This window comes from Crocuta crocuta, unplaced genomic scaffold, assembly GCF_008692635.1.
Source record: "Crocuta crocuta isolate KB4526 unplaced genomic scaffold, BGI_CrCroc_1.0 scaffold70, whole genome shotgun sequence".
NCBI classification, from domain to species: domain Eukaryota; kingdom Metazoa; phylum Chordata; class Mammalia; order Carnivora; family Hyaenidae; genus Crocuta; species Crocuta crocuta.
The window spans coordinates 18,246,482-18,271,289 of record NW_027528417.1 but is presented as its reverse complement, the minus strand read 5'-3'; the positions used below and the strand labels follow the sequence as shown (position 1 = coordinate 18,271,289).

Sequence of the window (24,808 nt, the reverse complement as noted above, 5' to 3'; positions counted from 1 at the left end):
ATTTGTTTCTGAGACCACCGACTTTGGCTCCGATGCCAGGAAGTGAGCCGGCCTCCGATTTGAGGGTTTAAAGAGCCTTGCTTGGACTTGGTGAGTTTTGTTTTAAGCTCTCTTTGAATGTGAGTCGCGCTTGAAGGTAAAATCACTGGGGGGGGGCGGGGTGATCCCTTCCCAACTATATTTTTAAAACGAAGGGCTGGAGTGGAGCTTTAGTTTGATGTAAATTGTAGTTTTCTTCCTTTGTGATTTAGGCCCTAGAAGTTCAAGGCATAAGTGGCCAGACGAGATCTTTTAAAAGACTAGCCTCCCTTGAAACTCTTGTTCTAGCAAGGAAAATACCGTGAACAGAGAACTCAGTCAAAACTTACCCACCGTAGGTGTAGAACTGTTGCGTGTTCTGCACGGATGGATCAGGAGTCTACCGAACTCTACTTCCTAGTGAAAAGTGTATTGAGTCCAGTTGTTTCATATGGAACTAATATGTGCGATTAAAAAAAAAAAAATGCTGTGCAGCCCACCGCATTCTAAAGGGGGCCGAGGGCCCCTGTGGGTGGAAATGTTGTCTTCTCTTCCGGATCACTAAACGGGGGAAGTTCTAGCGCGCTTGGCGGGGACGCATCTCAGCTCCCCGGATGGTTGGTTCTTTNAGCTCCCGGGCTACGGGAACGGAAACTCGGACTCTCCGGTGGTCTCTCAGGACCAAGAGCGGTCTCCGAAGCGCGGGGAGGTGAGAGAGCCGCGGGGAGGGTAAGGCGCCGCCGGTTCGCACGGGTGGCCCCAGGACTNCCGGGGCCCGGCCGGTCCCTCCTCCCCAGGGAGCTCGGGCGAGGCGGTCACCGCACCGGGAATACCGAGGCGGGTCGGGGCGCGGGAGCCGGCAGGCGAACGCAGCGCCCTGCGGTCCCCGGATTCCGGCTGGGGTTCTCCAACCGTGCTACCACCCCTAGGCTGCAGGGGTGAATTCGGGTAGAAAGCCAGCCTCGGGTTGGGAATTAGAAAACCGCCAGACTGCGGAAACTTTCGGCGAGTTACTGGCTAGGAAGACCAGAAAGACAAGGAAGTGGGCAGGCAGGGGAAATTGGGAAAGAAGACCTCTTGCTACCGGTAAGTCTTTGCCACTCTTTTTTGACTGCCGAATTTTAGTTTTAAACCCGAAGTGACAGCCAGTTGCTTACTCAGATACGATAAAGGTCAAAGTAGCAACTTTTCCGATTCTAACTACGCAGCCTGTATTTTTTTCTCATCCAGTGTTGGTTATCATAGGTTATGGGACATGTTAAAGAGACACCGATGTTGTAACTGCACAGTAGCTGGTGGTGGCTTGTAGTTCATATCTGGGGTAATTCTCTAATGAAAGTACATCCATTAGAATTGGCTTTGTTCCTCTGTGCCTTTATTTTGGGAACTTTGCCTGGTCCCTATGGGGGAAGGGAGAGGGATGTGAGAAACTGAAACTGACCCAGAAAAGGATGCTCAAAGGTAGTCGAGTTCAGGGGTAGCATTGAACAGATCCCTTCCTGAACTTTCCGAAATCGAGACTGGTGATTGATAGCTGAGGTTTCAACTTTCTCAAAAGAAACTTATGATAGATTTTATATCTTGTTATGGGGGAGGGACTGCTTTATTTGGTCAACTCTTTATTATATTAATAAAGCAAGATAAATTCAATACCTGAAATGTTTACATTATATACTTAAAATGACCCTTCTCTCTCTGGCTTCTTCTCACTCTCCTTTCCCCGGCTCCCACGGGCACCCTCCATGAGTATTTACTGAGCATGGGAGGCTAAGGCCGAGGCTGACTCCCTTTAACTCACCTCTGTCCTCACCTTCTGATGGGGATGTGTGTTATGACAGGGAAAGTTCAAGCTAACGATCAGAGAAGCTGATTCTAAGGAATGAGACATGAGGGATGATTAGGAGGCATAGATGATATTACACATACATGCCTTGCCCACAAACAAACAAACAAACAAGCCCCCCAAAACCTCAAAAGGTAGGGAATAATTTTCAAAACCAACTGCAGGCTGTAGCAAGTAAAAACGTCATGTTATATTTCATTCAAATGGAGATCAAATTCCCCTTTTATAAAAGACTGATTCAGATAAGGAGATTATAGGAAAGTGAAATAACTTTCTAATTCTTAAATATAGAACAGCTTGAATAAAAACTCATGGGTTTTGAAATGGGTCATCTTTTAAAATGGGTCACTTTGGCAAGAATCATTGCACTTGGTGACTTTCAAATTGTCAACGCAAGAGTTCTTTCTGAGGGCCAACTGCTCTATAATCTACATAATAGAACATAAGATGCGGTAGAAAGAAGAAATTCAGAAGAAAATGGTCTCTTCGCATAGTAACAAAATGTATCCTAGCTTTTTGGAATTTTGTAAATACTCAGTTGAATTGATCTAAGCTTTGCATTTTGTAGCACATTATGCCATTCTTGGAGTATTTCCATAGTCATTATTTTATTCCATTGTTAGAGTAATCTTGTGAAGAGCTGCATATATTGTGTCTATGTTCCCAAAATTGAGGCACAGCAAATTATTACAACAGCTTTTCCATTTGACATAGAATCTTTGCCAGCAAAGATTTAGCCAGAACAGTGCAAATCCAGAATATTTTCCTTACAGTATGCATATAGGTAGGAGGTATAAGAATCTTCATACTGAAAGATAAGAAACTTGATCAGGTGAGATGTAACCTTCTGAATAAACAGAAGTGATTTTTTTACATTTTAATGCTGGAAATTCAAGGGCTGGCTTTCCTCTGTAGCTTATTTTTAAGATTTATATTCTATAGTGACAGCTTTAACCCTAGAATCCAATTTTCTACAGGAAGGAATGTTCTACTCTGTCTGCAGGCAATAAGCTCCCAAAAGTCCAAGTTCAAAATACTATTACACAACTTAAGATCTACGTAAGATTTCATATTTTATCTATTTATTCCTTTTCCTACAACTTTTTCTACAACTTTTTGATAGTGCTCTAGGCAAAGTAAGTTAAAAAGCTGACTCAGGTTTCCTTCTCCATAATTTACAGGGCCTTATAATCTTTTGGCTGTGTCATCTTTGTGGAGATGTTTTAAGTGCTTGTGGGAACCATATTGTTCTTTCCTGTCAAAGATAATGGAAAGGCATGTTCAGCCAATTAGTAATGATACTTCTGTTCACAGTCGCAACAGTATTTGGGATGTGTTAAGTGGCCTTTAGCAATCAGATCAGTATCTTTGAAAAACTTTTATCAGATTTTAAAAGGAAAATAACCCCTAAAGAATACGAGTCATCTACTAACTAAACCATCATGGTACAGATGCATGAACAATTTCTAGAGAAAGGAAATTAGCACATATTGGACACCTGATTCGGACTTTACTTTGTCAAATACATGGTCTCAAATGATCCTTGGAAAAGACTGTGTGGTACATGGTTTAGAGAGAACCATCAGTAAATGAAAGCAACTGAATATAAGTCTACTTTCGTTCACGTTCTAAAACTCTTGGTTTTTCCACCCTTGTTCTTCGATCAGGTCCAGATTCCAGACTGCATCGGAACATTTGCTTACTCCGTTAGGCAGTCTATACTGGACACATCTGTGAAGCTTTCTCTGCATCCTGCCTGTGGCCTACTACACCGTATGTTGTAAACTAATATTCACTGAGTTAATTAAATGTAGACATTACCTACTTTCAGGGCTGCTCAGCATAATGCCTGGAATAGGTAGGTGTTTAATAAATGATAGTTAACTTATTATAATAAATGTGGATAGACTGAAACATAAATATTATATACACTTCTTATATTTTACACTATTATTTTTTGTAGTCTGTAAACCCTTAATCAAATGCTGTTTTCAGATAATGCTATTTCTGTTCAAATGCTAAAATGGGACATGTGAACTACCATTGGACAAGAAGCTTGTATGTCTAGCTTACATAACAGGTTTCTATCGGGATATATTGTCACCCTATTTGTAAATCACTATCTTTCATATCCTAATTTTACCTTAGCTGTACCTTTCATTCCATCCAATACTTATTCATCAAATTCTTGCTTGAAACATCTTTTCTGAGTCCTAGACTTTTTACTCTCCTCTCCTTCCATCCTTCTTACCTATTTTGAACCCTCTTCTGCCACTTTGTGTCTCCACCCTTAAGTCCCCCAGTCTTCTTTGTGGAGGAATGACTTTAGGTACCCAAGGGACACAAACTCACGAGGTCACTTTTGTCTACCTTCTTATGCTACTGTGACCAAGAAAAGGAAGTAGGGAAAACTGAGATGGAAGGTTAATTAAGGGGTAGGTTACAAAGAGAGTGGGAACAAGCTTTGACAAAATGCAAGTGGTATTAAAATGTGAATGACTTGAAACTTAAGTGAAAACAGATTTTTGCCTTCTTGAGTAGATTCTCTTAGGCCTGCCCTGCTCACTTCCCTGCCCTCCCATCCAAAAGGGAACTCCAGGAAAAGCAGCTGTGCAGGGCCAGGGAGGAAGGCAGGTGCAGAGCTCAGGAACAGGACCTGGAACCCATCAGCTGCTTTTCAGCTTCCGTGGGGTCTGGAACTTCAAAGTTTACATGGTTAACCCTATGTCTGGGTGCCTTAGTTTCTTCTGCGATACATGGTGATCCTCTCTCCCTCGTAGGCTGCTGTGCATTTCTCTAGATGCAAAGCAGTCAGAACAGCACCAAGAACACAGTAAACACTCCCATGCCAGCTAGAGTCGGCAAAAGGAAAAGTTTGTTCTTAACTAGGCAAAACCAAAACTGACAAGAATTGTATTTAAAAGAGCAAGCAGCCCTATCAATATAAACGACTATGCCTCAGGAATGAATACAGAGGACCAAACTTAGAAAGCTTAGAAAAGCAAATGTGTGACCTCGCTGAGACCTACTTTGTATTGCTGCTTTTTTGTTTGTTTCAAATTCTGTTGCTGGGAATTTTTAGTGACTTTTTATATAACTCATCTGAAATATAGTAATACTCTCTAGTCCATCATCATCAGTTTCCTTAGGGCCTGTCTTTATTTAGGGCCTGTCTTTACTTGTTTGTTCATTTGATATTTCCTTGTCTTTATTTTTCCCATGAGCAGGAAACAGAAATCTACACCCATGTTTAACTTATGAAGAAACATATAATTTAGTTTATGTAGGTGGGGAGCTTGTTACTAGAGTCACACTATAGGTTTTATAACTAACTTTTCCCCTCTATCCCACATCCATGCTTGCTAAGTTGGAATTTAAAGTCTTTGGCTAACACTGAATCAAGAACTAACTCTATAAATGTATTGTTTGTGAAGGCATAACAACTCCCAATGCCTTCTAGTCTTTGCCCGTGACTTGAGCTAAATTTTCAGAGCTAAAGTCACAGCCACAAAAACACCTAAAGGCAGTTATTGGGTGGAATTTTTCCTTTTTTACCAGCTTTGTATTGGAGACATTCAAATATGAATTAAAGAAAAATAATACCAACTAGGGAAATATTTAATTTTTCACACTTAAAATCTGAGTTGTAAATTCAAATTTTGGGTTGTTTCCTTCTTTTTTGAGCAAATAGAAGAGGCAATTAGTACTAAACAGTAACCAGTTGTGATATTCATCACCAATGACTGGAACTAATTTAAATAAGAAAAATGTATGAAGGTCAAATTATAACCTCTCTAGTAAATTCAGGGCTAAGCCCAATTTCTTTTAACATGGCAGTTTGGCTCTTGAGGATTGGTACTAGCTCTGTTTAATGGGGACTAGATGATCAGAATAAGCCAGAAAGAAATACTTGGAATGTAGAACAAAATTCTACATAAAGATGGATAGAAAATGTTCTGTGTCTTTCCTTTGAGTTATGCCTGGACAGGCCCCCAAAACTGTCTCTCATGGGACTATAAGTAACACAACTTTAAATGTAGAAGGTTTAAGTACTGAGGCTTTTTAAAAACTGACTTACTGAAAGAGCATCATTAGTTTAGAGTTATACTTTTACCACTTTTACNTCCCCACTTCCACCACCCCAGACCAGGCTCTCCTCACCTCATCCCCCTTCAGTAAGAGGCCCTGATGGAGCCTGGGGTCCAACCTCCAGTCTCCTTGCATCCACCCTGCATACCACTGCTGCATTAATCCCTTTCACATAAAGCCTAATACATATGGTCAAGGGAGTTACCATTAGAAACAAAAACAGAAACTCCTGTGATGTCTTGCTGCCCTCGGCACACACTCACTCCTCTGCCTCATTTTCAGGGTTCTCTATAAGCTATCCTGGATCTCCCTGGTTTCAAATATATGCCTGTGTCTCAAGTATTTGCCATATTGTTATTTTTTTCCCTTTCTTGCCTGAAACAGATTGCTTCTTTTCCTGTAACCGCTTAAATCCTGCTCATCTTCAGGTCCTCCTATCCAGCTGTCACTGATCTTTACTACAAGAGACACACCTTTTTGCCTTTGGTATTGTCTGAATTAGCGCTGACACCCTGTCTGCACTTTGCTGTGATCTGCTGATTGTTGTCCATGGGAACTGGGTTTTCATATGGGCACTATGAGTCCTGTCTCAACTAGACTGTAGATGCTTTCAGATAGGAGACCATAAAATACTACTGCATGACTCCCACCACACTTGGCATAACTATTCCATAGCAAATACTCACGTACTTGTAGGATTTTTTTTTTTTTTTGAAACATTGAACACTGAGGTTGTTTCACTTAAAATACAGACCTCACCATCTTGGTGAAAACTTCAAAATTTATATCAGGTTTTGCATAACATTTTAGGATCACTAAAGTAGACTCAACAAAGAAATGGGTTAACAGCAAGACCAAAGTAGAAAAAAAAAAAAAAACACATCAGGGGTCATTTAGGGTAATATGTAATCTGTAGTTTTTTCCAGAAAAGTTTAAAGAGCTGTCTTGTGAAGAAATATTCTTGAGTAACTGTGGGGCACAGCTCCCAGGCTGAAAAACATTTGGGGTAGGGTCAGCTACCTTCTTTTCTGATGTTCCTACTCTACTTCTATTCTTTATTCTTCTGACTGCTTCTCCCTACTAGGAAAGAGAATACTAAAGGTATCTGTTCCTTCTTTCCAATTCAAATGGAAGCAACCCCAAGTTATATTCCATAGATTTGCATACAAATCTTGCTCAACTTGGGAAGGGGTTACATCCCAGTAAGCCCACTATAAACTGAAAATACTGGAAGTCAAAAATGCATTTCATACACCTAACCTACCAAATATCATACCTTAACATAGCCTACCTTAAATGTGCTCAGAACATTTGTTAATAGCCTACAATTGGGCAAAATCATCTAACACAAAATGTGTTATATGCCAAAATACTGAAGAGCTCACTTAATTGAATATTGCATTGAAAGTGAGTGACAGGATGGTTGTAAGAGTACAGCATGGTTGTCTAAGTGTATCGGTTATTGGCCCTCATGATTGCCGAGCTGACTGGGAGCTACAACTTACCGCTGCTGCCCACATCATGAAAGAGTATCCTATGACATATCACTAGCCTGGGAAAAGATCAAAATTCAACATCTGAAGTACAGTTTCTATTGGATGCATATTGCTTTCACACCATCATAAAATCAAAAAATCTTAAATCAGGTATTGTCTGTATTTCCCTCTAAGCAGTTCTTTATCTTGTTCTCTCTCATAGTCTTTCTTGTTTCCTATTTTCCGCAGACTCCGAAGCCATCTGTAATTTTTATATCACCTCGGTAATGATACGTGGACATTCACCCCGGATTTGCAGATGAAGCCACCAAATCAGAGTGCAGTGAGGGTTGCCCGAGGTTACACAATGACCCTGGCCCCACATGGGGGTAGCCCTAGAGTTTGCAGCCTGTGGCCTGGTCCCTGAGCTGCGGGCTACGGGCACACAAAGGAAGCTGCAGGCACAGCGTTCTGCTGTGGATGGTTACTGAGCTCACATGCATTATCGGGATCTTTTGTTTCCTGTAAGGCCCAGCATTTTCTTTCTCCAGGTCAGGCAGGCTGTGGTTTCTCTGCAGTCCCCTCCCCTGCACTTTGAATACAGAAGCTAGAAGATGTGCTTTAAACAAGCTTTAAAAAGACTGTGTAAACCATTGATTGCATGTGCGAGGTATCCATCAGCAAAGCCAGAGCTAGGGCAATACTGTTTGGTTGTAATTAATGGATTTAGACCATGGAGGTGCATTTTGCTTTTGGTTGGGCAAGACTGCCTAGTGCCTGTGTTCAATTTGGAGGAGTTTGAGTGTTCTTTGTTATAAAAGAGAAGGTGGGTACTGTAAAAGAGTAGTTCACCTAATCTTCCCCTCATCAGATCAGTACTACCATGGGGTTTGGTTATGAGTGACATAAATGATGGCTAAACAATTCAAGCTGCTGAGGTTGGAGAAATCTTGTGTTAGAATTTCACATGCCATTCTGAACCTAAATAAGTACTGTGGATTGTTGGCTTTGTGACAGGTTCTTTGTCATTTTTTACAAATTGTTTTGACTCCTTGAGGTCAATTGGGAACAGTTGAGGAAATATAGGAAAATAAAGCAAATACCTATGTGGTGGGGGTGGGGAGCCAGGGGATAAAATGCATGCTATGGGCTGGCTGCTAAAATGCATGTTAGCAGTCAAGCACTCCAGCCAGATGAGTAATAAGCTCCATTCATTGGAGAGATACTAGGGCCTCTGTGAGTCAAGTGTGCATGTGGGTGCTGGAGCAGTTAGGCCTGTGGGCTGATTGTCTAGCAAGAAGCTCAGACTTGTAAACAACTGGAAATAGGTACAGAGCAAGCTGGCATTGAAACAGTACAAGTGCAGGGACTCAGAAATGGGAAGCTAGTTTTGCCTGGGGTTCCAAATATTACTCTCCCCTTTGTTTCCTTTCTGGGGTCTATTGGAATAGAAACTACAGATTAGTTTCAATTGATAATTTACTTAGAATTCTAAAACACTTATGTGGTCTTAAAATCTGCCCTTAAGAATTCTCTGTTGCTTTGCATTAAGCCTCCAGTTCCTTTAATATATATTGTGGAGGAGGCAGAAGGGGATATCTGTCTTCATAGGCGGTCCCTTATCTAGGTGAGCACTGTTGAAACCCAGAGGAAGTATCCTGTCCCACCAATGAAAGTGATTTTGCAAAGTTTAGGCAGATGCCACCATCAGAAACTGATGTTTTCCACGGTTATTTCCATTCTACTCTAGAGCATTTGGTCCACCATGACCAGGCAAACCAAGAGAGGAAATTACTGACATTGATCTGTCCCTTGGAGTAGTATTTCTTGCTTTTTTGATGTTAAAGCACACACCAAAAAATGCATTTTACATTACAACCTTAAGGCACATATACATAAAACTCAAAGTTTCATAAAATGATACTTATACTTACTACTTTCAGTGTACTATGCCATTCCCTATTTTGTTCTTTCTTTTTCTTTTTTCTTTCTTAAATATTGGTTGTGACTTCTTTTTAAATTTTTAATGTTTTCTTTTTAAAAATTTTGAAATGTTTATTTTTAAGAGAGAGAGAACATGAGTAGGGGAGGGGCAGAGAGAGAGATGGAGACACAGAATCTGAAGCAGGCTCCACGCTCTGAGCTGTCAGCACAGAGCCCAATGCAGGGCTCAAACTCACAAACTGCGAGATCATGAGTTGAAACGAAGTTAGACGCTCAACCGACTGAGCCACCCAGGCACCCCTTAGTTGTGACTTCCTAATGTTTATTTATTTTTGAGACACAGAGACAGAGACAGAGAAAGAACAAGGGAGGGGCAGAGAGAAAGGGAGACACAGAATCTGAAGTAGGCTCCAGACTCAGAGCTGTCAGTATAGAGGCTGATGCAGGGCTTGAACCCATGAACAGCGAGATTATGACCTGAGCTGAAGTTGGAGGCTTAACAGACTGAGCCTCCCAGGCACCCCAGTTGTGACTTCTTGAGTGGCACCAACAAGTTTTAAAATCTGTGCCCTAGGGTATAAGACGATTATCTCTGGACAAAGTGTCAGGGAGGGTTGGCTCTGATCTCCCATTTCCTTGGACTTTTGCATGCCTGGCCTTTGCTGTTATCACCTCTCCATGGAGTAACCTTGGGAGATAGGTAATACAGCTGGATGCAAAAGGCCTGAAGTTGGCAAGGTTAGGCCAGTAGGGCAGAGTGTTCTTTGTGCTGCAGTTGGTTTCATTTCAGGGCTAAAGAGCAGGGCACTTGAGACTGAGACCTTTGGGCACAAAAGCAGGGCCTTTTCCCTGGGGCCTGTGATGTGGTCTCAGCTACACAGCGAGCCTGGACTGAGCAGGGCCTATGTGATCTTTTCCTTGTCGGTTGGCTGAAAGTTCAGGAGACTGGTATGTCACCCCTGAGGGGAGAGCCTACTTCTTCAGGCAAAGGATATGTCTTACTTCTGGAAAAGCACAAGGGACAGAGTCCTCGAGGAAGGGCGGTGCTGTCTCCTAGTTGTAGAACAGGGAAGACATGTGACTGACTGGGCCTCCTGACCCTAGTTCTTCCCAAGGGACCAGCTGTTTAAGTGAAAGTGGCTCTGCCCCCACTGCGGTTCTTAGCACCGACATTCAGAGAATGCCTCCTAGGTGTCAGGCACTGACCTGGATGCTGAGGCTAGGGTATCTACAACATCGTGCCTTACATCCTGGAATTCACAGTGTAAATGGGAGAGGCAGTTAAATAAAAAGTCAGCCCAGGAAGATGGGTACATGAATTGTTGTGGTAAAACAGATAAGAAAAATCTTTGGTGGGAGGAGGGAGTGGCCTCAATTCAGGTTTCCCAGAGAAGGTTGCCTGCAGAGATTAGTGAGCACTAGTACACTTCTTATGAGCCTTATTAGCAAGGGAGCAGAGCTTGCCAGGCCACAGGACTGCTGGTAAAAAGGCTGCCATGGATGAAACAGCAAGCATGGCTGAGCTTTCAGCCAGTACTTTGGTACTGACAACTAGTAGAGAGCATCTGAAAGGACTTAACTACTCTAAAGGATTTATTGGTATCAGTACTGTAACCCTTTTGGTTTGGCTGGTCATGGTGGATGGAATGTTCTAGAGTAGAATGGAAAAGAGTTAGATCTGAGTTTTAGGAAGGTCATTCTGTAGGGTAGAGAATGGGTAGGTCAGGAATCATCTTGGCTGCTGCACTAGTCTGGGTGAGAAGTGATGATGACATGAAGGGGTGAAGAGAGATTCAAAAAAGCTATTCACAGGATTAAAGAACTGGATATGGAATAGAGGAAAAGGAAGACTTTCAGATTTCTGGCATAGTTGCATGAAGTGCAGTCAGACACAGAGAAAGACAAAATGGAAGCGGCAGATTTTAGGGGAGAAGACAGAAGAATGGGTTAGATATGGCATGTGGGTACCCTTGTGTGCCAGGTAATTATCTGCCTACCTCCCTCTATCTGTGTATCTATGGATATTCCCATTTAACTTGTGTAAAGACTCTGAACTAAATAGTGTATTCCAGTTTTTCAGATTTCTGGGTTAGATACATGACAAAGGAAAATAAAAGACATGGTGTTCAAATTGCTTGATGACAAAGACAGGGCTTTTTGGCTATAATCCTGTGGCTTCCCGGTTTGAATATGTTAAATTTGAGGCATTTCCAAATGAAAAAGAACAACAAAAAAAAGATGACTGTATAGATTTGGGGCTCACAAAGTCACTCGGTCAGTGAGAATTTGGACTATACTTTTGAAAAACATATCTTGACTCCTTGATTACAAAACTTGATAAACAAAACAAACAAACACCTTACTCTTGGGGTGCCTGGGTGGCTCAGCTAGTTAAGCATCCAATTCTTGATTTCAGCTCAGGTCATGATCTCGTAGACTTGAGATTAAGCCCCATGTCTGGTTGTGTGCTGACAGCACAGGGCCTACTTGGGATTCTCTCTCTCCCTGTCTCTTTGCCCCTCCCCCTGCTCAATCCCTCTCAAAATAAAAATAAAAAAGAATTAAATTAAAAAAAAATCTTACTCTCAGTTCTGCCTTGTCTGAGGTAGGCTTTAATGAATTTTAACTATTATGAACTTTGTTTTCATCATCCATCTATTTTGCCTTGAACTATATACAGGCATGCCTTGGAGACTGCAAGTTTGGTTCTAGACTACCACAGTAAGACAAATATCATGATAAAGCAAGTCAGATTAAGTTTTTGGTTTCTCAGTGCATATAAAATTTATGTTTACACTATACTGTAATTTATTAAGTGTGTAATAACATTGTCTAAAAAATGTACTTACCTTAATTAAAAAATACTTTATTGCTAAAAAAATGCTTGCCATCATTTCAGCTTTCGCTGAGTCACAATCAACTGATTACAGATCTCCATTACAAATATAGTAATGAAAAAGTTTGAAATATTACAAGAATGACCAAAATAGGATACACAGAGACATGAGGAGAGCAAATGCTATTGGGCAAATGGTAATGCTTGCTTGACGCAGGGTTGCTACAAAACTTCAACTTGTAAAAAATGCAGTATTTGCAAAGTACAATAAAATGAAGCACAATAAAACAAGGTGTGCCTGCAGCTACTTTCATCCTGACTGTACTACAAATCAATATGCAAACCAATGGACACACCCGTTTGGGATTTTGAACTTTAAGTATATAGGAGGATGATAGTCATTTGGGAGACTTTTTATTTTTTAAGATTGAGAAAAGGGTCTCAATATTCTTTTTTTTTTTTTTTTAACATTTTTATTTATTATTGACAGAGAGAGACAGAGCATGAGCATGGAAGGGGCAGAGAGAGGGGGAGACACAGAATCTGAACCAGGCTCCAGGCTCTGAGCTGTCAGCAGAGAGCCCGCGGGGCTCGAACTCACAGACCGCCAGATCATGACCTGAGCCGAAGTTGGACACTTAACTGACTGAGCCACCCAGGAGCCCCAACGGTCTACAGATTCTGAATGAGAGGACAGTTGAGAGTGGTTCTCTCTCTTTCCCTGTACACCTCTCCTGCCCCCCCCACCAAAAATAAATACCCATATGTCTCTTCTAAATCCTAGCTGCCTCCTCACCTTTTGTCCATATGAGGCAGGTAACATTTCATTTTTAAGGAACAAAAAGTAGTCTCTTTCTTTTTGGTAACTCTGTAGCCCATTCACTTGTCATCTTTTCTCTTCCTGACTCTGATAGGTCCCGGTTCACTTCCACAAAAAGAAGTACATGGAATGACCACATGAGGCGAGTCACCTAACTTAATGAAGGATGCCAGTGAGGAAAAATGTTGATATGCCAGTGTCCTCATTCTACAGTGTGTTCCATTCTTTTGCAATCTCAGAAAAAAATGGCACTAAAAGAAAGTATTGTATGAAACAAGAAGTTCCTGCTTTTTAAATGACGAATATGTATTAAGATGGACATCTGCTCTACAAGATACAAAGATACCATTCCTAAATAAAAACAGACCTGAATGAACGTCAGAATGTTTGTTAGTGGCAGAAGAGTAAAAAAATGGCAGTTTGTTCAGTTATTTGCCACTTGTTTTATACTAAGCCTCATGTTTTTTTGGGGACCAATTGATAATCACATTGTGAGCCATATGAAGTCCTACTCTTACAGATACCTCATAAATAGCTATGACTTTGTGAATGACAGCCTGTCTCTTAAACACAGGACAGATGAGGCTACTCATTACCAGTACTTGATTAACCATAAGGAGAAGTGTCAAGCACAAGACATCCTCCTTTTACTGTTTGTAAAGACTGCTCCTGAAAACTATGATCGACGTTCTGCAATTAGAAAAACATGGGGCAACGAGAAGTATGTTCGGTCTCAACTTAATGCCAACATTAAAACTCTGTTTGCTTTAGGAACACCTTCTAGCCCACTGACAAGGAGAGAACTGCAAAGAAAACTGGTTTGGGAAGATCAAATGTACAGTGATATAATTCAGCAAGACTTTGCTGATTCATTCTATAACCTTACTATTAAATTACTTATGCAGTTCAGTTGGGCAAATAGCTTTTGTCCACATGCCAAATTCCTTATGACTGCTGATGATGACATATTTATTCATATGCCAAATCTTATCGAATACCTTCAAAGTTTAGAAAAAATTGGTGTTCAGGACTTTTGGATTGGTCGGGTTCACCGTGGTGCTCCTCCCATTAGAGACAAACGCAGCAAGTACTACGTCCCCTATGAAATGTACCAGTGGCCGGCTTACCCTGACTATACTGCTGGAGCTGCTTATGTGATTTCTGGTGATGTAGCCGCCAAAGTCCATGAGGCATCACAGACACTTAAGTCCAGTCTTTACATAGACGATGTGTTCATGGGCATCTGTGCCAATAAAATGGGGATCGTACCACAACACCATGTGTTTTTCTCTGGAGAAGGGAAGACTCCTTATCATCCCTGCATCTACGATAAAATGATGACATCTCATGGACATGTTCAAGACCTGCAGGACCTTTGGAAGGATGCCACAGACCCTAAAGTAAAAATGCTTTCGAAAGGTTTTTTTGGTCAAATATATTGCAGGATAATTAAGATAGTTCTCCTTTGCAAACTGACCTATGTGGACACGTACCCTTGCAGGGCTGCCTTTGTCTAACAGTACTTGAATGTTGTGTGTTTTCACTGTCACTGAGCCAAACCTGAATGAAAAACCTTTAGATATTTGTCGATACCTTAGGTGAAATGAATATGAAAAAAAAAAAAAAACAACAGAAATATTTTGGAAATCCAGTCTATCAGAATGTTTCTTTGATTCTAGAAGCTATTCAGTAGAACTTATCTACGTCATTGCCTAAATTCATTTCAAGGAATTTATATTTAGAAAAGGTTTATGAAAACAAAACTAAAGGGAAATTCAAGTTCTCACTCGCCACGTGTATATTTGAGGTGTAGAGAAGTTACTAAGGTGCCTTGGTGTTAGAATAACTGCTTTTGGAAAATACCAAGTGAATGTATAGTACATTTCAAAGAAATGAATATATTGTTGGACCAGGTTTACAAGTTAGTTTTTATTACTGAGCACTTGACTGGGGGGAGATGGAGACAGGGGAAGATTGGCATAGGAGAACCTGGTACTTGAACCTGGTAAAAGAAAGTTTCTGTTCCTCAGAGGAGATTTAGAAAAATGTACACGGCTTTATAAACAGCCAAATCACTTATTGTCACATCCATGTAGCTAATTTACCTAAATAGTGTTAGAGTCATTTAAAATATATTTATATTTTTCTTTCAAAGTTTAATGTGAAATTTGAGAAGTTATGTGCTCTGCTCTAACTGGTACTTCATGTGGCTTTTTTGATTATTAGAAATCACACAAATCATGGGCACTTGTTACCCACAGGGTCCTTCTCTAGGGAGAAATCATTGTTAATTCAAATAAGCCAATTTTAATTTGATGAATTTTTCAGCTGGTTTTTAAATATTAAATATCAGCCTGTTTTAAAGGTAGTTATTTGAAAGTAGTTTGCACAGAGGAATACAATAATGGAGAAGACTTCAAAAAGAAAGAACATTAAAAGCCTCGTTTTCCCCTTTTCTATAATTTATAAAATAAAATTTTTTGTGTGTAAATTATTGTAAGGATGACTAAGATTAGCCTATCCTTCCCTAAGAAGGTCTCATAAACCACAGTACTTTGTTTCAAGTTCAGATTTTACAACTGAGAGTATTCAACATCAGATCAAAGCTATCCTATCTTAAAAAAAATCAATCCTCTCATCAAAATAACTAGCAGTTGTCAACTTGGAAATATTTCAAATGTGAAAGCAGAATGAAAGTGATAGGTCACCGGAATGAGGTTTAAGATATTGGGAAGCTGCAGGATCTTCATATTCAAAGACAGGTGGCTGAGATGTAAAAGAGTTAGTTGCATTTATTTTACAGAGCAGGATAAAAATGTGGCCAGGATGTGACTACCTCCCCTCCCTACAGAAAGAACTAGATGGTGTCTATTGTCACAGGGATAGTAAGAAGGCCAAAACGGTGACTCCAGCAAAAGCAGTTGAACTGATTATGCAACCCCTCTCTGCAGAGGTGTCTGTACGAGAAAATTAAGACGTCTGATTTCATTCGATGATGTTTGAAATACGCAGAAGACAAAGCTAAAAGAATTCTTGGTAAACACAACTGGATGATGACATATACTGTAATGTTTTGCAGACAGCTTTTTAATGTTTACAGAAACCTTTTTGTTATTTTTTTTCTATTTTGAAAATTGAGGCTTGTTTACATTGATCGCTCAGATAATTTAAAATTTTTACTCCTGTCAAAACTACAGTGTTGACCATTCTAGGTTTGTAGGACTTTCAGAGTTGGGTCAGTATTTTAGATCATTATGGTTTAAATTTTCTGACCAATTTTAAAACCTGTAGATAACAGAAGCACATTTTGACAAAGCCGTTTTATAATTAATTTTTATTAGTTGATTCTTTAATAACCATTTGCCTTTGGGCCATACATAACTTGTGTATCTATAATTGTCAGCATTTAAATTTTCCATTGATTGAAAACATAAGTGTCTCTCTAGCCATTGAAATGATCTTGTTTACAGGAATACTTTTGTGAAACAATTATTTATTTGCAAAAGAGCTCTCCTCGACTGTTTTCATCTTTTGCTTAGAAGAGAATGGAATAGATTTAAATCTAAAGGAAATATGAAGGCACTTCCTTTTTTAAGAAGAAGGAAATTGCTAGATGCTTCCTTCATTAGACTTAAAGTACTGAGAAGAATATTTGTAAAGAAAAGGATTCCAGCCTTTTAAAAAAGAAGGAAAAAACTTTCTGGTGCTCTAATGCAAGGCTGTCTCAAAAATCGTCAACAAAGGGAAAATAAACTATCAGCCTGGACGGTCACTTGAGTAGACGATGGTCGATGGTTGTACACAGTGTTATTGCTAAAAACCTTTTACCTCTTGGTTGGTTTGCATCTTTTTTCCATATTATTAATTTTATACCAGTATGTTAAATATTTATATTATTTGAATTTTGCTCTTATATGGCAAAAGTAATTAGTGAGTTTTTAAAAGTAAATCTGTGATTTCCAATAAACAACTTGAAAATTGTCGGCAGATGTGTATTTTCACAAACTTTTTAAACTCCTTTGTGAACACCATTTGTTTGTATAATCACCTTGTTCTGTTTAATGTCAGAGAGGCCTGTGGTACACAACCTTAATCCTGCTGCTGTTCAGACTTGCTGCTGTGCCCATGATAAAGGATTATCGCATCCTCTGCTATGGATACCTAAATGCTTCTTTTGTCTGTTAAATGAATTATGATGGAATGTCTTAAGTTGGGGGAATTCTTCTGTTCTAATAGATTGTTCAGGAAGAATGAAATAAGGAACTGTAGCCATGGTGCCATAAGACATCATTGGCAAGGGTCATATTTTCCTTTTATTTGATATCATGAGGTGTCAGAAAGTAGACTCAAACTTAGCTCTGGTCTGTTAAGGCCAAGAATCTTCTTAGACTTGCTTCTGTCTGAGTACTGCTTCAGTATATTTGTACATAGTGTGTTCTCATCTGCTTTTCACCTGATTCCTAGTGAATTCTAAGATATGGTGTGATTCAATCTATGTATGTTTTTAAAACTTGGAAGCATCTGAATTTTTTGGTTGTAGATATTCTTTTGCTCCAGACCTCAAAGGTTCCTTACTGTCACTAGCATCAAATTTAATCTCTTCGACCTGGTTTCCAATGCCTTATGTAATCTTCCTTTCCTTCTTTATTCTCCGTAGCTTTATTTTTCCCACCGCTACTATCATCAATCACAAATCTCACTCATGACCATACATTGTGTAAGTTGGTTTCCCTTACCAGAAATTTCTCCTATTCCTGTTGAGATCTTGAAAATCCAACCCTAACTGTGCTCTTCAATTGAGCATCTCTCCCTGCCCTCTTCCCAAAATATATACTTAATCACATATATAATTGTGCTACCTACTAATTGTTTCATATGTTTTTTTTTCCTTAGCTAAAACAGAAGTTCTGAAGGTAGGGAGTGCACAGTACTATCACATTGTACTTAAAATCATTATGTATTTTTCATTATAATAAAGTAATATTTTTATGGCAAGTCATTCCAAATAGGAAAAGAAATTAATTATTCAGAGTCCTTTATGATGGACACTATCTGGTATAACATGTTACCTATACTCTGTAAAAGTTTATAATTCATTCAACAAAATCTGAGTGCTTACCTATCATCTAACCCCAACAAATTTGTAAGAGTTATGCATAAAAACTCAAATCTACAAAACAAAAATGAATAAGGAAATATGCAGAAATTAAGTTGTTTCAGCAAAGAGTAGTGATCTTAAAGTATTTATAAAATACTGATAGTAGAGCAAAAACATTAGTGTAGTATCAGACTCCCCTATCACCCTGCTTAATCCACTAGCTAATTTTTCATTTTCTCAAAGTTCTTTTGCAAGAATCACAACGATATTTTTGTTTCATTAAATGCTGTAACGTTTTCCCTTTATATTTCTCATTAGAAGTATGATTTAATGGTCTACTGTAAATTAATATAAGAATTCACCCATTAACTTAAAGGACCCATTTAACTAAGAGTAAAATTATGATTTTTAGAAAAGGAAATTAGAATTATAAAAGTAGGCATGAGTTGTAGTAATAGAAAAGTCCCAAAAGATTTACTGTCACTTAAGGACAATAGAACACATTGCCAAGTGGTGCTTTTCAGAGACCACTCAACTAAAGATACTTTCAGATATGCTGACATGGGCCATTTACTATAACTCAGAGAGAACATTTTAATCAGTAAAAGCCCACATGTTTCCTTGAGTACACCTTAATGTGAAAGAGTATAAAGTAGTCTAATTAACAAATATGGGCTTTAATCAAGCAGCAAGTTCCTAAATACATTGGTCCATTCATTCTACAGGGATATTTTGGAGATCTGCTAAGAACTAAGCATTATGATAGTCCCTAGGGATAAAAGTGATTCTTAAGTCAGTAAGTCAAATGGCATGGATATAAACAATGTAATGATTGCTAAATGATTGCTAAAATGATTGCTAATGATGGGGACTTTGAGTATAAAGAATATATTTTTTTAATGTTTTTTTTTTTATTTCTGAGAGAGAGAGAGAGAGACAGAATCAGAAGCAGGCTCCAGGCCCTGAGCTGTCAGCACAGAGCCCAACGTAGGGCTCGAACCCATGAACCATGAAATCATGACCTGAGCCAAAGTCGGACCCTCAACCAACTGAGCCATCCAGGCACCCCTAAAGAATATTTTTTAATGAATTTCTCCTTATGTTTTTGGTCTTTACCACCCTAATTTAGGCTTTCTGAAGTGTTGAGTATTTACATGCATATGAACACCTTCCTGTAGTTCAAACATAGCACTACATTTGCATAAATTGTCTGTTTGGGGAACCTATTGCCTTTAAATGCTTTTAAGCCAAAAATTCAATCAGTACGAACGTTAGTTTGCATTTACTATTTTCGTGATAATTCATTTTTTAAAATATTGAGTATCCTTGGACTTGATGTATATCATTTTCAGCTCTTGCTTGTTCCTTTTATGAGATCCATGGGTTTATTCTCAGGTATATAAATGAAGGTTAGTATATAGAAAAATAGATCTGATTTTATCTGGGGAAAAATTAGTGATGAGATTTAAAACAGAGGGTAACTTCCCTCCTTCCTTACCACCTCGAGGTTCAAATGACTCCGACCAGGGATCTGAAATCTTACCTGGGGTGGGAAAGATTTGCAGTACTGTCAAGCTTCTCTGGCTCTTGGTTCTTCCCATCGTGACTGCTTTCCAGTATTTCTTCATTCTAAAGTAAAAGAAATTTCTGTAAGATAACCTGTCTTATTTGGAGGCTCTATCCCCCTTTTATTTGTCATGTTTGTTTTTGTCTTTAGTTTTCTAGATGGACACCATGTCCAGTCTCTCATCTTTTTCTTTCTTGGGTTTTCTTCCAGCTCCTTTGTGTATCTCTTACAGTTTGCCCTTCAGGCTTCCTTTAGAAACATCAAAAATATCTTTCTTTTTTTTAACATATATTAAAATTTTTTTAATGTTTATTTATTTTTGGGAGAGAGAGAGACAGAGTACAAATGTGGGAGGGGCAGAGAGAGAAGGAGACAGGATCTGAAGCAGGCTCCAGGCTCTGAGCTGTCAGTACAGAGCCTGACGTGGGGCTCAAACTCACAGACTGTGAGATCATGACCCGAGCTGAAGTTGGACGCTTAACCAGCTGAACCACCCAGGTGCCCCAAAACTATCTTTCTTTCTCAAAAGCAAGTATCCTTTTTCCTTAATAATGCATGGTTATTAATATTGTACTCCTTCCCCTCCCCAGTTGACTCAAAATAAAGATTCAGAGTTTGAGCTACAGGCAACAGTAAAGAGATCATTTTCCTCAATATCTTCATTTTTTTTCCCCTTTGGGGGTATGAAGTCAAGATCTGTTTGGAGAAGCGGTGACGTACCCAAGAACAGAAAGTGAACTAAAGGCAGAGATGAGGTTAGCCCAGAGTCCACTTTTCACAGGCTGGTAATCACAGGTCCATTCTATCACAGTGCGTCATAAAGCAGCGGGTTCCTCAGGTGTGCACATTGGTCACCTGGCTCCAAGCCAGCTGGTCAGAAACCTGCCAGTTCTGAGACCCTGGACAAGTTCACTGAACCTCTCTGGCTTGATTTCCTCCCCCACAGCGTGGACCGCATGGCACTATCCACAGCAGAGGACTGTGGCTCTTTTTTAGAATAATATTAGACATTCTCAAAAAGAGGCGAAACTGCTTATTTTACTCTCAAGAAAATTCCGTTTTAACAAGGAAGCAAATCTGTAAAATGCTGATAGCAACCAGTGTCTCTTAAAGGTATTGACTAATAACAAACAAGTAGATAATTAGCCAGCATTTGAATTCTTCCCGCTTGCCAGGTTCTGTTTAAATGAGTTATTTTACATTGTCACAAAAGGGAAAGATTTTGAAAGGGCCCTCTTGCAAAAGTATTGTTCAAGGAAATTTAATGAGTAAACATAAANAGGCGCTCAGCTAGTTGTTGACCATGCAAGAAGAGAGGTCTTTCTCTGGATTAGCAGAAAGAGTCAAGGTGGGTTTTTTTTTTTTTTTAATTCACAATGCCAACCACACAAACAGAAATTAAAAAATGTTCAATAAATGAAGGAAAAGCATGGATCTTTGATCTTTTTCATAGATGTCCTCCCAAATCTGGCATTTCCAGAAAGCAAGCTAAAAAATAAAGGACTATTTGGGACACCAGTTTTGCATTCAGCTCTAAAATACAAGGGCAATCTTAAATTCCAAGTTCATATTTTGTTTTTTTTTAAGTTATTTATTTGAGAAAGAGAGAGAGAGAACAGGGGAGGGACAGAAAGAGAGAGAGAGGGAGAGAGAATCCCAAGCAGACTCCACTCTGACAGCTGTGCTGACAGTTCAGAGCCCTAAAGCCTGCTTTGGATTCTGTTTCCCTCTCTCTCTCTGCTCCCTCCCCCACTTGCACTCTGTCTCTCTCTCTCTCTTTCTCTCAAAAATAAATAAACATTAAAAAATAAAAAAAATAAAATAGAATCTTCTGTTAAAATAGGATATCATTTCACTAAGAATCTAAATTTTTAGTTCCCTCTATTCCAGATATTTGACCAGATATTAGTATATATTTCTCATTTCAGTCAATATATAGAAGTGAGTACCAGTCCCTGGATTCAAACCAATCTACTTATTTTTGCCACACTACCAAAGCTCTTTGTTCACATTTTCTATATAATGTTAAATGATGATGGTTAATGTTACATTGCATCCTTTTTTTTCTTCCTCTGTTGTGGCCTTACTGTGCCTGTACCACCTGCTGGACTTTGAGCCCTGGCTTTATTTGTCTTTGGATCCTCAACATGTAATATAGGACCTTCATAAAAAGTAACCAGTATTACTAACAGAACTTCCTCTTACTGTGTATTTGCTACTGCTTATAAGATGAATTGTGCTCTATCCAACTCTTTTGGTCTATTTTAAGTGTCATAGATTATAGGGTCTTTTATTTCATGACAACTTAATGACAGAAAATAACAATGACCCAAGGTGTGTAGGTATGGACTATCATCTTTTACAATGAATGATGATGTCCTACTGATTTATAGACTTTGTCATGCACGAGACATGGGTTTGCTGAAATACCTGGGCATGGACTTGATTGTGTCAACCCATGTTCCTGAGACCACATGTCAGACAGCTGGTGTCAAGGTAGAGAAAGAGTCCTCTGTCCATCAAGTTTGATGAAATACAATACTGTTGCTATTGAGAATGTGATGGGAAGGATCCACAGCATATCCGGGTACTGCTTTAATAACCTGCAGGGAGGTAGTTAACTATACCGTACACCAATGTTTTGCTAGGGTTTAGACAGATTAGTTGTGTTCTGATGCAGTAGCTTTCAAAGTCTGAGCAGGCCCCACAAGAAAAACATCAAAATATACATACATGTATATTGTGATTTATAATAAGAAATATGTATTTGATCTTGTCCTACTTCTGGTATAGATCTAAAACTTGTAATTTCCTAAGTGATAGGAGCCATGAAGGTGTCTTTTGTTATTCATAGCAAACCACTTTCAACCTGACCAGAGTTTATGTTAATGAGGTGACTTTTGGAAAGCACCAAAGGATGGGGCCCGGATGCCAGGAGAACCAACCATGTAATTAGAGGGTTAGAACTTTCAGTTGCCCTAACCACTTCCAAGCAGGGGCGGGGGTCTGGAGATTGAGTTCAGTTACTAGTGGCCAATGGTTTAATCTATCATACCTAGTAATGAGGCCTTCACATAAGCCCAAAACAACAGCCTCTGGGTTTGTGGACATATGGAGATAGGGGGTGGGTGGTGGCTTGCTCAGAGTGCATGGAAGCTCCATGTCCCCTCCCTACAGCTTGCCCTATGCATCTCTTCCATCTGGCCATTCCTAAATTATATCCTTTTAAGATAAACAGGTAATCTACTAAGTAAAATGTTTGAGTTCTGTGAGCCATTCTAGCAAATTAATTGAACCCAAGGAGGGAGTCATGGGAAACTGATCAGATCAGTCAGAAGCACCAATGACAATCTGGGCTTTTCAAATGGGCCTCTGAAGGGGGTGGGGGAGCAATGTTATAGGACTGAGCCCTTAGCCTGTGATGTAATGCTATGTCTAGGTAGATGGTGTCAGAATTTAGTTAATTGCTTGGTAGACTTTGAAACACACACACACACACACACACACACACCAGACATACATATAACTGAAGTGATACACTATTTTTACATTAGGCTATCCTTGCTGATTTTTAAATGTTTGTGAACCCACCAAATTGAATTCAACTATCATCATTGTGACCTGTAATTCAAAAACCACTTAGAGAGTGAAAAGAACACAAATCCTTCTTATGAGAGGTAGACTGGGTGGGAATCCCTGGTTTACTTTTTATTTAAAAGTGGCCTTGGGCAAGACTTCTCTGTACCTTAGTTCTCTCTGCAAAAGAGGGCTCACTGTATCTATATCAGAGGGTTGTTGTGGTGATTTGAGAAAAGGAATTAAGTACTTAGCACAAATAAGACTTGAAAAATGGTATTTATGGTTGGCTCTTTAATATCTATGTTGTGGGTATTAAAATAGGTAAGTACTCGGGGCACCTGGGTGGCTTAGTCGGTTAAGTGTCCGACTTTCGCTTAGGTCATGATCTCAAGGTTCGTGGGTTCAGGCCCTGCGTCGGGCTCTGTGCTGACTGCCAGCTCAGAGCCTGGAGCCTGTTTCAGTCTGTGACTCTCTCTCTCTCTGACCCTCCCCTGCTCATGCTGTCTCTCTCTCTCTCTCTCTCCTAGAAATAAATAAAACATTAAAAAATAAAATAAAATAAAATAGGTAAGTACTATATGTAAAGCACGAGGCACACTGGATCTGCAGTAATTCCTGGGCAGTTCCTAACTGCTTGCATATAATATAAACCCCATATTTCTCACTAGGTTGGAGGTATTTGCCATGTCACCTAAGCTCGCTGGGCATCTAGTTTCTTCTGTATAAAATGAGGGAGGTATGTAAATTGGCTATGAAACATCCCTCCGCTTATACTATCAAATACCAACATAGGTGCTATTGCTCCCTATTTTGAGATGAAAGCTAAATTGTACTCAGGGTACTTCAGGGAAAAAAAAACTAAATAAGCTTCCTGAAAGCTCTAGAAGGAAGACCACATATTTAAATAAATGCTTGCTTTTTTCAAATATTGGTCCTTTTGTTCCTTTTATTTAAAATAATGGACCAAGAAAATTGACCACAGACCAACCCACCAATTACTGCTATATTTTTCTTAAAGATTCATTAGGAACCTCATTGGATTATAAAATGATGCTTTTTTTTTTTTTACAAAAAGTTTATTGTCAAATAGTTTCCACATAANATGCTGAGCATCGTCTCATGTGTCTGTTGGCCATCTGGATGTCCTCTTTGGAGAGGTGTCTGTTCATAAAAATGATGCCTTTTTTAAAAAAAATCAGAGCAACAAGTTCCTGTGGAATTGTATCTGTTTCCCTTCAGTAGACCCTGACTTGGAGCTGCCCCTCAGGTATCTCAAAGAGGGGAAATTTCTTAGTCAGCTGGTGATTTAAAAGGGAATCAACCCATTACCTCCCCTATTACAGAGCCAACCAGGTAGAAAACCCCCTCCTCATTTATGTTCATTTTATTCTGAAGAAAAAGGGTGGCACTGAAGCTGCCTTCTAGACCCAGCATCTCTCCCCGTACCCCCATTTCTACTCCAGCCTCTTCCCTTTGCAAAGTGATACCAACCCATACTCTTAGGAGCACCTTGAATGATGACTTCCTGTGTCTTCTGAA

At 39.5% G+C, this 24,808-nt stretch overlaps 2 protein-coding genes across 2 annotated transcripts in view; one reads left to right on the top strand and one right to left on the bottom strand.

Annotated features, from left to right (window-relative positions):
* MCF2L2 (MCF.2 cell line derived transforming sequence-like 2) overlaps positions 1-24,808 on the bottom strand; it is a 200,840-nt gene that overhangs the window by 42,869 nt on the left and 133,163 nt on the right. Inside the window, exon 17 of the mRNA XM_077754581.1 lies at positions 19,667-19,752. Coding sequence (XP_077610707.1) covers positions 19,667-19,752 — 86 coding nt within the window. The remainder of the gene's footprint in view (positions 1-19,666; positions 19,753-24,808) is intronic.
* B3GNT5 (UDP-GlcNAc:betaGal beta-1,3-N-acetylglucosaminyltransferase 5) lies at positions 653-17,006 on the top strand. The gene is made up of 3 exons (XM_077754488.1): positions 653-727; positions 3,529-3,719; positions 13,120-17,006. The coding sequence occupies exon 3, from the start codon at positions 13,397-13,399 to the stop codon at positions 14,540-14,542; it is 1,146 nt and encodes a 381-aa protein (XP_077610614.1). The 5' UTR covers positions 653-727; positions 3,529-3,719; positions 13,120-13,396; the 3' UTR covers positions 14,543-17,006.